The sequence below is a fragment of the Lipotes vexillifer genome, unplaced genomic scaffold, assembly GCF_000442215.2.
Source record: "Lipotes vexillifer unplaced genomic scaffold, Lipotes_vexillifer_v1.1 scaffold513, whole genome shotgun sequence".
Taxonomy (NCBI): Eukaryota; Metazoa; Chordata; class Mammalia; order Artiodactyla; family Lipotidae; genus Lipotes; species Lipotes vexillifer.
The window spans coordinates 1,007,050-1,020,507 of NW_006777952.1; the positions used below are offsets into that span (position 1 = coordinate 1,007,050).

Genomic DNA, 13,458 nt, shown 5'->3' on the forward strand with positions numbered 1-13,458 from the left:
GCTCCCTATTCCGTTTTTGTTTGTTCGGCATGAATGCAGTGGCCAAAAGCACAGACTCTGGTGCTTGATCCCCCTGCTTCAGAACCCAACCCTGTCCCTACCAGCACAAACTTGGGCAAGATGCTTCACTCTTCTGTGCCTCGGGTGCCCATCTGTGCGGTGGGGGTAACTCGTAGGGTGACAGTTGTTATGACGTGGGCTAAGTGTTATGTACGCACTGGTGTCGCTGCTGTGACCACTTGCCAGGGACACGCCGTGAGCAGAGCAGGCGGGTCCCTCAGCTGTCTCGGAGCCCAGGATCTTCTCTCACCTGCTTCTCGTAGGTTCTCATCCTGCAAGACCAGAGCTTGCACGTCTCTGGACTGTATTTGCTTGTTCTCTCAACCTGTCACAAGGATGCACATCTGCTGTGCTGGGCATGTGCTGGGGATGCAGGCTTGCTTTGTGCACCCTGAAGCGGGAGGATGGAAGGGAGAGGGGGGTAAGAAAAAGAGGGAGGGGGAGGGGAGGGAGGGGGAGGGGAGGGGAGAAAGGGGAGGGGGAGGAGGAAGAACTAAGAGAGAGATGGGAAAAAATAAAAAAGATATATAGTACCATTTTAAAAATTGCCTTTAATCTGAAGCATATTTTTACAAATATAGGTACTTGATTAGACTTAAAATGTTCTTAATAAAGTCTGAAGACTGCCCTCTGAGAAATAAGTGTGTAAATAAACACAAAAAGTAGTTTTGTATACACAGGTCAACAGAAGACTAACTGGATTTGTTTCATTCACAAAAACAAGAGGGGAAAATGTCTCAAATCACACTTGATTTCAACACACCAAGCCAAACGGCTAATAAACCGCCCACAAAGAATGAAACTATTTTGAACTCATCATTCTGCACATACATAATATCAAGATATGCATAAAATTGTGTAAGCAGAAATGTACCTGACCTTTTATTGAAAAGGGGAGGAGTCACATATCCTGAAAGGCTTGGGACCCGCCTGCAGTCTCTTGGGAGCTTCCTGTTGTCACCACACCTCTGGGTTAGTTATCTGAGCTCTCTCTGAGGGGAAAGTCTAAGACTCTGGGAAGGAAATCATTCTTCTTGTGAATGCGACACACACTGTTTCCAGTTTCCATATGCTGAGATTATACTTCCTCATCAGTTTGATGTGCTTGGTGAGATCAGGTTGGTCATATGTTGAATGGTTTTCTTAATTATTTAAAAAATATTTAGTATAACTGTCATTTTATCATCCCAGTTCCTTCACTGGACTTTTTAAGTTTCACACAGTGATTTTTCAGGAAAGAAGATATGGATTAAGTGAAATTTTGAATTCTGAAAAAACTTTATTTTTCCTCAGTAGTAAAAGAAACGATTATTCCTTTGAATTAGCCTGTTCTTCTGATGTACAAAACTTAAATATGCTGAAAAATCTAGTATTTTTTCTTTCATAGTTCATTTTTCTGTGCCTTTCCACTTCTATGAAATAAGATCATTTACTTTCTGAGAATTTTAAATTTTATTTTACTATAATATCTAATACAGAGAGGACAGGTTTTTACAGCTTTCATGCATCGTGTTTACTTAAATTATTTTTATTAAAAAAACCATGATTTTATATGTGTAAACCTCTTGGAATGGTGCCTGGCATATTGATTACTTAAAATTGTTAATCATAATGGAGAAATAAAAATTAAAACAGTAATGTACACAGCAAGGTAATAAAAATAAAGTGAAATGCTTTTTTTTTTTTTAAAGCTCAACATTTCTCAGCTTTTTAGGAATCCAGTACTTTTTCACATAGTTTATTGTAATGAAGACTGGTACAATTTTTCTGAAGGGAAGTATGTTATATATTAGGACCCATAAAAATGTTCATGCCCTTTGAAACTAGTAAAACCATTGCTGGGAATTTGTTCTAAGAAATATCTTGTAAAAGAAAAACAAAGAACCTATATACAAAGAATGATTCTAACTCTGTTATTTATAATAAGTTAAAACTAGATACAGCAGAAATGTTCCTACATACAGGAATAGATAAAGTACAGTGTAACAACTTTTAAAAATACGTAGCCATTAAAATAATTCTGAAGCTATGCAGAAATGTGCAAACATGTTTATAACATAATGCAAAGTCAAAAAAGCAGAACTCAATTTTGTAGATAAACTAAGATTACAACTATACAAAAATCATGTGTGTATGCCTGTAAATAAAGTTTAGAAGGGAAATGGAAAATTAATATAGTTGTATTAGGATTTCAGGCTTATAAATAACTTTTTCTTAATTTGTGCTTTTGAAGTTGATTTAATAGTAAGTTAAAATTAAACTAGTGATGATATTTTAAACTGAGAATTCAATGTTTTAAAGTTTGTGTGTATTATCACTTAAAAATTTTTTTTCTTTTTGTTCGCGAGGCGTGGGGGATCCCCGGCCCCTGAGGGGACCAGGGATAGAACCCTTGTCCCCTGCAGTGGAAGCACGGAGTCTTAACTACTGGACTGCCAGGGAAGTCCCTAAATTTTTAAAAAATAAAATAAATTTAGAGATAGCTTAAGGGGAGTGGGAACTAACCTTAACACAAAACCTGATGGTAATTTGTGAGTACTTTCTTCCAGTCTCCCATTACATATCTCAGTTTAAAAAGCTGGAACTTAATTTTTTGTGACCTGCCTTTTTAAAAAAATGTATTTTTAAATTAATTTTAAAATTTGAAGTACAGTTGATTTACAATGATTCAGGTGTACAGCAAAGTGATTCAGTTCATATATATATATATATATATAGACATATATATATGTCTATATATATTCTTTTTCAGATTCTTTTCCATTGTAGGTTATTACAAGATACTGAATATAGTTCCCTGTGCTATACAATAGGTCTTTGTTTATCTATTTTATATATAGTAGTGTGTATCAGTTAATCTCAAATTCCCAATTTATCCCTCCCCAACTTTTCCCCGGTAACCATTGACCTGCCTTTTTACTTAATGTTATCTCATCAGTAAAGTCTTGTTTTAAGTCATTCCGTAAGACCCACTGCTGCATGATAGAATCTAAGCAGATAGACATACATCACAATAAACTTCCATAGCTAGAAAGAAAAAATATAAAAAACATAATTATAGCTGTAAGCTAAATCCGTACTTCTCAGTATCTGCAAAACCGTGAACTGAGAAATTTCTTGGGGCAGGGTGTTGAATAATATGCAGAAAGTATTGATCACAAATACATTGACTTTTTGTTTTTCCCTTCCTTGGCTTGCAGTCCAAAAATTAGCAAGTGATTAAAATGTGACTCTGAAATCCCAAGAATACAGGTCACTTACTTTCAGAGATTTTTATTTTGTTGTTCTAACCTTTGTGAAATCATGATAGGAGTGTTTGCCTTACTCTTACCAGCGTACAAAGCAATGGCTAGCAAACTCTAGTGTGCACTGGAATCATTTGGGGAATTTGGTAAAAATGCAGAGACTCTATCTCCAGAGATCCAAACTCTGGGTCTGGGGTGAGGTCCTGGAATCTGCATTTCAAACAAACTCGCAAGGTTTTTCAGTTTGTAGGTGGTTCAAGGAACACAGGCTGATAAGTATTCTTCTAAATTAAGGCTGCTTGTCATAAGTATTTTATTTATTTATTAAAATTTATTTATTTAGGGCTGCGTTGGGTCTTCCTTGCTGCATGCGGGCTTTCTCTAGTTGCAGCAAGCGGGGGCTATTCTTCATTGCGTGTGGGCTTCTCATTGTAGTGGCTTCTCTTGTTGAGGAGCACGGGCTCTAGGCGTGCGCGGGCTCAGTAGCTGTGGCTTGTGGGCTCTAGAGCTCAGGCTAAATAGTTGTGGTGCACGGGCTTAGTTGCTCTGAGGCTTGAACCGGTGTCCCCTGCAATGGCAGGGGAATTCTTAACCACTGCGTCACCAGAGTAGTCCCTGTCATAAGTATTTTTAAAAGTTACTCTGCCATCAATATTTTGTCCTGTGGCAACTTGTGTAAAACTAGGTAGATATTTTCCTAGAGAAAATAGCTCAGTGCCAAAATTAGAGAGAGAATTGTTTCCTCGGATATTGGAAGCTGTCTTCAGATTGATTTATAACCGTGTGTGTGTGACTCATCGTTCTCCAACACAGAGGAGACAAAGGTGAGTGAGGGGGTGGAGTGTGAATGTGCATATTTATGCACATGATTAAGAGACGAGAGTGAGGAAATCAGGCATCTCATTTGTTTTCTGGGTTATATCCTAAAGAAATACAAGCTGGTGGTTAAAAGCAAAGATGTCCTTCCAACCAAGAGGGCATTTGGCCTGTACGCTTCTTGCCTGTCTCTGCCTTGGGTAAAAGAGAAACAAAGATATTCCAGCAGTGTTGGCTCTGGCCAACTGTGAACCCGTCACAATCTGTCTCAGGATGGATTTTTAGTGCCAAATTCAGTGTGGTTCTCTGCATTAAAAAAATAAACTTTTCAGATTAAAACAAAAATCAATAGAATTTCATTGTAGGGACATGTCACCTCCCCCTTCTCCTTCTCTCTTCAAAGTAAGAGTCCAGCTCATTTTCTAATCTCTCCAAGTCAAAGTTTCTGGGCTAAAGAGGTGTTTATTTCTGAGACTTTTGGAAGTTCCTGCAGAACAGTGTTTTCAGGCAAGCCTAAGAGTGTGCTCAAACGTGGGTTTCTGGAAAGCTCCTAACTCCATCAGTTAACGTGTGGTGAGCTGTGTGTCCTGGGCACTGACTGGCATCCACCACCGGCAGGCAAAATACTCAACAGTGTATCCCTTAACCTAGGTCTGAATCTCAGTAAATATTTTCAGGCTGCATGGAGTCAATATACCTGTCTGTGGACCTCTGTTCTAAAGAAGTTATTCATACACATTTGTGTCACGTTTGGAGGTGGGGAGAATGAGAGCTTGAGCCTGCCTCGGAGCCCAAAACTTGACATGAAAGAAGTGTGAGTCAGGGCTCTGCCTGTTTTACTTCCTGACTGGATATGAGGCAGCAAGGTGAAATTAGGTGGAATTTCACCGCTGTCACTGGGGGTTGGAGATTAGTAGACTAAACTTCACCAACCATGGGTCTGAGAGAAACTGATACTTTCATGTTTAATAAACTGACACGGCCATATTGAGAGGTTTTGCTCATTGACTCTCATAGAATCTCAGAACCATCTCTCTTTTCGGCCCACTCACAATTGCTTCATTGGTGGCTTATTTCTATCTACAATTCCATCTTCTCTCTTCACAGACACCTCTTTGGATATGAATGAGGAGTTTCCTCTTTCTGCAGGAGTTTTCCCCCAATCAGAGTTGTGGGAGCTGAAATCAGTTCCTCCAAAGGCAGGTAGAAGCTAAAAAGCCAGAACTGAGCATGACTCTGAGATAGCATGGGCAGCTTCATTTAGCTGCAGGGCAGTGTGTCTTGCGAATACAGAGCCAAAGGATCCCTTGGAAGTTTCATCAGAAAGGAAGCGAGGTTGTCAGTGATCAGTCTGAGGGAATCACACTTTTCTATCCAACTGGGACTCATATAAAATAAGTCAATCTAGGGAAACAAATGTCTCCCTGTTTTCTTGGCTGTAGCCTAAAGAAACATAGCTGGTGGATAAAAGCTAGGGATAATCTTTCCAACCAAGAGGGCATTTTGTCTAACCAACCCAATTTTATGTGGTGAAGGTAAAACAAAATAACAGCTGTATTAATCCCTAAGTCTGAGAATAAGAGTGATTTGTTTTGCACAGGAACAGCTACAATCCCTCCCTCACAGCCAACAGACTGACCAGAGTGGATGGCGGAGGGGCAGGGGTGCTTTATTTAGCCTGCAGTGGTAGAAAATGAAGGTCTATCAACCTCAGTTTCCAAGGGGAAAGAAAACAAATTAGAAAACTGGGAGCCTGATTTGATTGCGACAGAAAAAGGGACACTTCTGCCCAGTCACCTCCAAAAGACTTTTTGTCTTTTTTTTTTCACTCTTTCCATGAAAGCATGAAATTACAGGAGCCATTTTTAAGAAACAGTTTTATTGAGATATAATACACATACCATACAATTCACCCACTTAAAGTGTTTTTTTATATATTCACAGATATGTGCAACTGTCACCAGTCAATTTTAGAACACTTTCATGACTCCAAAAAGGAACCCAGTACCCTTTAACTATTGCACCCCATCTCTCCATCTCCTCCCATCCCCCAGCCCTAAGCAACCACTAATCTACTTTCTGTCTCTATAGATTTCCCTATTCTGGACATTTCATATGAATAGAGTCATATAATATGTGGTCTTTTGTGACTGGCATCTTTCACTTATTGTATTGTTTTCAAGACTCATCCTTATTGTAGCATGTGGAACTATGTTTGTTAACTAACAGGTATTTAATAGCAAAAACACCCTGCTTGATATAAAGGTGAGAAAACACCTATCTGACCAACATTTTAATTACTAGAGTAAAGTATGGTTATTTTCAGGTCTTTTAATTAAAATTTAAGAAAAAGGAAATTTCTTGATATATTAATTTTTTTAGATTAGGTTATCTTTTGTTCATAAGAAAGTCCTGGAAATTTGTTTTCTTAAGTAGATGCAAGAGGCATCCTTTCAAATAAGTTAGTTTGCAGATCTTAGAATTTCATTTCTAAAAGGAATGCTAGAGTTAGCTAAATGGCTAAGGAATGAGAAATCAACACCTCATTTTAATATGAGAAAACTGACGACCCAAATAGGTTGTTTGTTTACCTTGTTAATGACACAGCCAGAAACAAACACAGTTCTTTGGCCAGGGAGAAGCACTGTCACCTGTATACTGGCTAATAAAGTTTCCCTTTTCCAAATCCTTGGTTGGATTAAGGAAACTAAAATGATGGAAGGGGGACTTCCCTGGTGGCACAGCGGTTAAGAATCCGCCTGCCAATGCAGGGAACATGGGTTCAGGCCCTGGTCCGGGAAGATCCCATATGCCGCAGAGCAATTAAGCCCGTGTGCCACAACTACTGAGCCTGCGCTCTAGAGCCCACAAGCCACATCTACTGAAGCCCATGCGCCTAGAGCCCATGCTTCGCAACAAGAGAAGCCACCACAATGAGAAGCCCGTGCACCGCAGCAAAGAGTAACCCACTGCTCCCTGCAACTAGAGAAAGCCCAGCAACCAAGACCCAACACAGCCACAAAAAAAAAAAAAATGATGGAAGGAAGGAATTTATTGAGCACTTATTTTATATCAAATCCCACACTGTGATTTACTTATTTTATTTAGTCTTCATAACAACCCTAAAAGATCGATACTATTAACCAAACTTATCATCAACATCATCATCAATTACTAGTTTTTTGGCATCTATTATGTATCATGTAATGCTTTAGATACTTCATAGGCATTTTCTCTCATTCTCACATCAGTCCTGAGGGCAGGGCTGGGATTACAGTGAGGCGAGTGAGGCACTCACTAGGTGCAAAATTTAAGGGTGGAAGGGACACCAAAATAGTCATCAAGATCAGTCATATTTATGACTTTTTAATGCAATAAAAATGTTTTATTTTTGTGATATTTTAACGCAACATTTAAGTGATATTTTAATATATAAATAATATTTTACTACCATTTAATGTTTAATGCAAACAATAATCTGCATATCATTAATAATGCATATTATAATGCAGATATTTTAATGCAATATTTTTAAAAGATCAAAAATCATTGCAAATATATGGTGAACAAAATGTCAAAAATTTTAATAAGATATATTATTGATTGTTTTACAAGTCTGTGTTATTGTACAACAGGAAAAATCATCTCTACTTGGCTGGAATTCCTGGGTCCATGACAACTCACTTCGTTGCTAGGCGGTGTATAAGGGTTGACAATGGTGTATGAACAGATTAAATAATGAAGGTCTATTTTTCACTTGTTTCAAAATATGGGAGGATATTTTGATAAATATATATTTATATAAATATGTATATTTATATGGTGTGGTTTTTCTTTTGTCTTGGGCTCAATATGGCTCTGCAAAGCACTGCCTGACAGATTGGCACTATTATGATCGTTTTATACATGCAAAACTGATACCTAGAGAGGTTGGGTAATTAATTACCAGAGGTCACATAGCTAGTAGGCAATGGAATTGAACCACAAACCTAGGTTTGCCCCTAAAACCCAAGCTCTTTCCAAAATTGTGTTGTGTTTTTGTTTAAGACATTAGACCAGGGTTGGCAAACTTCTTCTGTAGAGAGCCATATAGTAAATCTTTTCAGCTTTGTGGACCAGTGGTCACTGTTAAACTACTCATCTTTGCCTTATAGCAGTACGCTATAGGCAGTACGCTAATGAGCATGGCTGGATTTGGCCCTTGGGCAGTCATGCATTGGATTATAAGAAAATATCTCAGGCACAAATATGTTATATCTGAAGATGCTATAGCCAGATTTCCCTGACATCCTACTTGAATATGTTTCTTTTAATTTAACAGAGGGAAGACCGTAAATGATAATCAGGCCTGCCCTACATAGGGGTCTGAATTCATCACTGGATGGCAGACATCACCCATCCAATTCATCACTGGATGGCAGACATCACCCATCCAATTGTCATTTTCCTGTTGTCAACAGGAAACAGCATTTCAGAGGGATTGAATTTCAAAGTAGTCTGAAGAAGAAAGGCAGAGTTTCTCCTGTTTCAAATAAACTCTAGTAGAAGAGGTTATGGTTTAGAAACCAGTTTAACACGTTCTGCGGTTCTTGATTGGGCTGTTAATACTACCTCTAAGCAAACTTGACTTTGTAACAAAACAGCAAAATAACCAACAAGAGGTTTGCTTTCTGAAGGCATACATAGTAGTTAATCATTTTAGTAATACCAACATAAAGTAAAATGTAAAGAACTATATCTATGAGGGTGAAGCAATTTAACAAATTTACTATTCACATATATCTAGTCCTTGCATGTTCTCCAAATTGCCTGAAAATTTCAGGCCCAAAGACAAGACAAATTCCTGAGCTTGGTGCTGGGGACACAATATTAAACTAAAAACAATACAGTGCCTGCCCTCAGAGGAGCTTAAACTAATTTGTAACATGGTCCAAAATAAGATGTGTAATGTTTTCTTTTTAAAATGCTATTAATTCTGAGAGGAAAAGGGTTAATAACCTGAGGCAATTTTAAACAAAGAACATTGGAAGTGGAGTGTATGACCCATTGTTGTTTGCATATGATTTTCCAGGCCTGTTACCTGCAGATATATTTTTACATAGTTTCAGTCATAATGCATGTGCCATTTCATACTTCATTTATTTTATAAACATTACATCATACACTCCTTATAGTATTTATATGGCTCATTCTGAATGGCTGAATAATGTGTTAACAGGTTGATATTAATTTATTCAGGAAACATTTATTGAAGCCAACTCCGAGCCAGGTCCTGTTCTTGGCACTGGGAACATAAGAATGGATAAACGGACAAATAGATCAGTCATCTTGGAGCTTCTGTGCTAGTGGGGGAAGTTATTTCAGAAAAGGAAGGAATGTTTCAAGTTTGTGGTAGGAAAAAGACAAGTAACATTTAAGGGGAAAAGTTCTCTGGAGTGGAATTCAACACAAGAAGGAAGTAGGAAAGCATATTATTTAAAGCTAGGGCATCATTTAGGCCAAGGAATTCATTTACAGATATGAATAAACTTAGGAACTATATTACCCACTAGTCACTTTTGTTTTAGTTGAAAAAAAAAGAGTCAACTTTAATTATAACTAACCAAACTGCATCCAGGAATGTCTCCAAACAATCATACAGAAGAAAAATGATAAAATTGTCCTATTGAAGAAACCAAGAGTTTCTACCAGCCCCAGAACTTCTGAGGGTTAAGCCAAGAGCAGCTCATTCCTGAGGCTGGTTCTGTCCCCCCACTCAAGTTTCTCATCCCATGAGCAGAGTTGGGGATGGGTGAAGGACCATCCACTAGCCCGTCTTGAAAAGACAGCAAGAGCCAGTCACCTAGGGGTGAATGGAGAAGGCTAGGAAAAGGACTCACTGTGAGCAATAATCTCGTATATTATAGAACTAAAACTACATAGCCAGGGAAATATGGTCCTAGAAGATAATTTTTATATACACTTCATCTTTATTCACGGTAGTTCATGTTCTGTAAAGGCACTACAAGCACTGAAGTAGCAGTTACTGAACCATTGCTCTTAGAGGGAATATAGGGTTAGGTTCCTGTGAGCCTCTGCTTATGACATTTTAGTTGACTGATCAATACATATCTTATTTTATGTGTGTTTCTGTTGAAAGACACGTTATTTAATATATATAGTTTTCTAATATTTATTTATTTATTCATTTATCTACTTAATTTATTTATTTTGGCTGTTCCAGGTCTTAGTTGCAGCTCACAGGATCTTCACTGCAGCATGAGGGCCCTTAGTTGTGGCATGCGAACTCTTAGTTGCGGCACGCATGCGGGATCTCGTTCCCTGACCAGGGATCAAACCAGGGCCCCCTGCATTGGGAGCGTGGAGTCCTACCCACTGGACCACCAGGAAAGTCCCAATATATAGTGTTGATTTGCTAACATTGAACTTATGGCCAGCACTATAACTCATACCTGAACAAAGCTTATCTCACACTCACATTTTCTCTGTAAGGTACATCACAGCCTTCATGAGTTTAGAAATGCCAGCCAACACTTGAGGACTATGTCTGGGGGATTTTAAACAGTGAAATCACCAAGAAAAGGCACAAGAAGCAAAAAACATGGCAGTAAGAGGCCAGGTAAAGGCAGAGTGTCGCCGTGTTTGACCTCAGCTGAGAGTGATGTGTGGGGCAACTCAGATTTTTTGCCACTCAGCACTTAGCGGTGAATAACTGCAAAAGCCCCTCAAGTATTGATTTTGGGGGTTACAAATACATTTGGGTTTTATTTTAGTTCTTAGGTAGAGTGTTTATTGCTGTGCTTTATCACAGATATTCTGCATTCTTCTTTTAATGTATTAAATATTATGTAATTTTTTTATTTATTAAAAATAAGAAAGGTTTGGCCCTCAAGGGCTCCCAGTCTGCTGCTGAGGTCTGAGTGGCAAACACACTCCTCTTCCATCTGGGTTTCAACCAATTGAGAAATTGACCCAGGGCTAAAAGTATCAGCTTTATTGTTGGCATAGTTGTATTTGAGAAAAGTGGAGGTCAAATCGTTTTCTCCTCCTAATGCAAACCAGAGGTCCCCTGCTGACCTCTCCCCAAGTGGCAGGGTGTACCTGCCACCAGGGAGGAAGAGGAGGGAGAGAAACCACTTAAGGGAAAAGGAGAGAGGGGGCAGCCCTCCTTCCTTGGATGAGGCACACCCAAACTACTGGGATGCCGAGCAGGGGTGACAAATTCTTGTTTTGGGGTGTTACAAATAAATTTTAACGAGTAGGTGAATTCACAATGAAATTCACGAATAAAGAGGATTGACTGTATTTTGACAGTGTTTGTGTGAGTGTGTGTGTATGTGTGTGTTCTGGAGAAGAGGTCAAGGAGGATATACAATACAGGAGGCAATACAAGTGCAGTGACTTTCTTATCTTTCTTGGTAGGGAATGAGGAACTAGAACACACAGTAAATAGAATAGAAGCTCTCTGTGATTGATACACTAGGAAATACAGGCTTAAATTTTATTTTTAAACTAAAAAAGGAATCACCAGATGAACTAAAAGTAATTTTATAACTAATAAAAATCAGGAGGTAGAGGGGAGAAGTATGGAGTGTGCTAATGCCCTCATCATTTATAACAGAGGGTCATTAGATGCTGTCTCGAGTTACTAAAGCAAGGACTAGAGGAAAATGAGGAAAGATAACTGTTCTGACAAAGGTCAGCAGCAGGACACATGGCAGAAGTTAAAAATATGTCCTTCAACAGTCTGAAATACAGTTTCCAGGTGCCCAAAACTCCTTGCCAGGATTTCACGTTGGAGGATAAATAAATCTGAATAAATATTGCTAAGTCTGGAGCAGTTCTGCATGTAGTCTATTTCTGACCTACAGGCTACACATTGACATCCCATGAAATAGAGATTTAAGTGTTTCATATAAAGTTATAAAGGTCAATGCCAGAAAAAAATTAAAGCGGGCTATAAACATCCTGATATGAGAAAGAAAATATAAACGGAATAAAACAAAGAAAAGAGAGACAGGGGAATCCGCATAGCAAAAGCAATGGCTTTTTCCAGAGCACAATGCTGTTATAAAAATAACTAAGACATTTAAAAATACTTGAAGTCACAGTGGTTCTGTCAAATGAAAAATAAAAATCTATTTGTTTTGCCCTTCTTGCTTTTCTGTAACTGTCAATTTTAAGGGCTTCTAGTAAGGACTCAGCAAGCCAAAAAGATTGATTGAACCATTCCAAGGTCATTAAAGTTGGCAGTTTCTGCTGAAAAATAGCTCTGGCCCCAAACTTCAGGATGCATCTCTGAGTCTTCCAAATACTCAGGCACATGGTTTATGACACATTGACATAATATTGTTCAATTGGCTCAAAATGAACAAACCCTAGTAATTAAGCAGTCCCCTTCTTTGGAAAGGGATCTCTATCTTTTCCAGTATGACCTCATTCATAATTAATCTCCGCTGCATAAATTTCTTGGGCAGGTAGGTAGCAAGTGAAAGATGACATAATTTCCCCAGGCCACCTGGTGAGTCAGTCACACAACCAGGAACAAAACCCAGTTTTACTGATGGCTAAGACCTAGAGGTTCAGCCCTACCTTGTGACTCTTCTTGTCCAATAAAATGACTCATTGAACAGTCAATTATTTACTCTGGGACTTGCTCTACAAGCACCAGATAAGTTTCAGTCCATGTTCACCTGAGGCAAGTGATCTACAGGAAGAGAAAAATGAAAGGGGCCAACAGATGGAGAAAATATTTACATAGCTGAATAAGTCCTGGGCGTCTAATGCACAGCATGGTGACTATAGTTAACAATACTGTATTGTATATTTGAAATTTGCTAAGGCAGTAGATCTTAAATGTTCTCCTCTCACACACATAGACACACACACACACGCACACACACAAGTTAACTATGTGAGGTGAATGTGTTAACTAACCTTATTGTTGTAATCATTTCTTAATATATATATTAAATCATCACATTGTACCCCTTAAACTTACACAATTTATTTGTCAATTATATCTCAATAAAGCTGGGGAAAAAAAAAAGACAGTATTTACATTGTGAGCATGCTTTACTGCACAATCTACTGGATAGTACAGAGTAAAAGGAGGAATATATGACTTTGGGGCTCAATTTTTAGCCACATCTTTTCTAGGGTGAGGCATTTCAAAGCCTCCTTAATTTCTAACCTTCTATTTGAGCTTCTTTTGCTCATTCTATTTTGGAAGTTCACTCACTCCTAAGTACCAGAGCCTTTGCAAGAAGTTTCAAGTAAAAGTATCCATGAATGGACCCAGGTTGTGAAGGAAAGGTAGAGCCCCCAGGATGAAGGC

At 38.5% G+C, this 13,458-nt stretch overlaps 1 protein-coding gene across 1 annotated transcript in view; it reads left to right on the plus strand.

The window, feature by feature from the left end:
* The first annotated feature begins 1,055 nt into the window (after nt 1–1,055).
* Nucleotides 1,056–13,458, plus strand: part of LIPH (lipase H) — a 50,987-nt gene continuing 38,584 nt past the window's right edge. Inside the window, exon 1 of the mRNA XM_007451391.1 lies at nt 1,056–1,178. Within this exon, the coding sequence (XP_007451453.1) occupies nt 1,130–1,178 (49 nt within the window). The 5' untranslated portion in view covers nt 1,056–1,129. The remainder of the gene's footprint in view (nt 1,179–13,458) is intronic.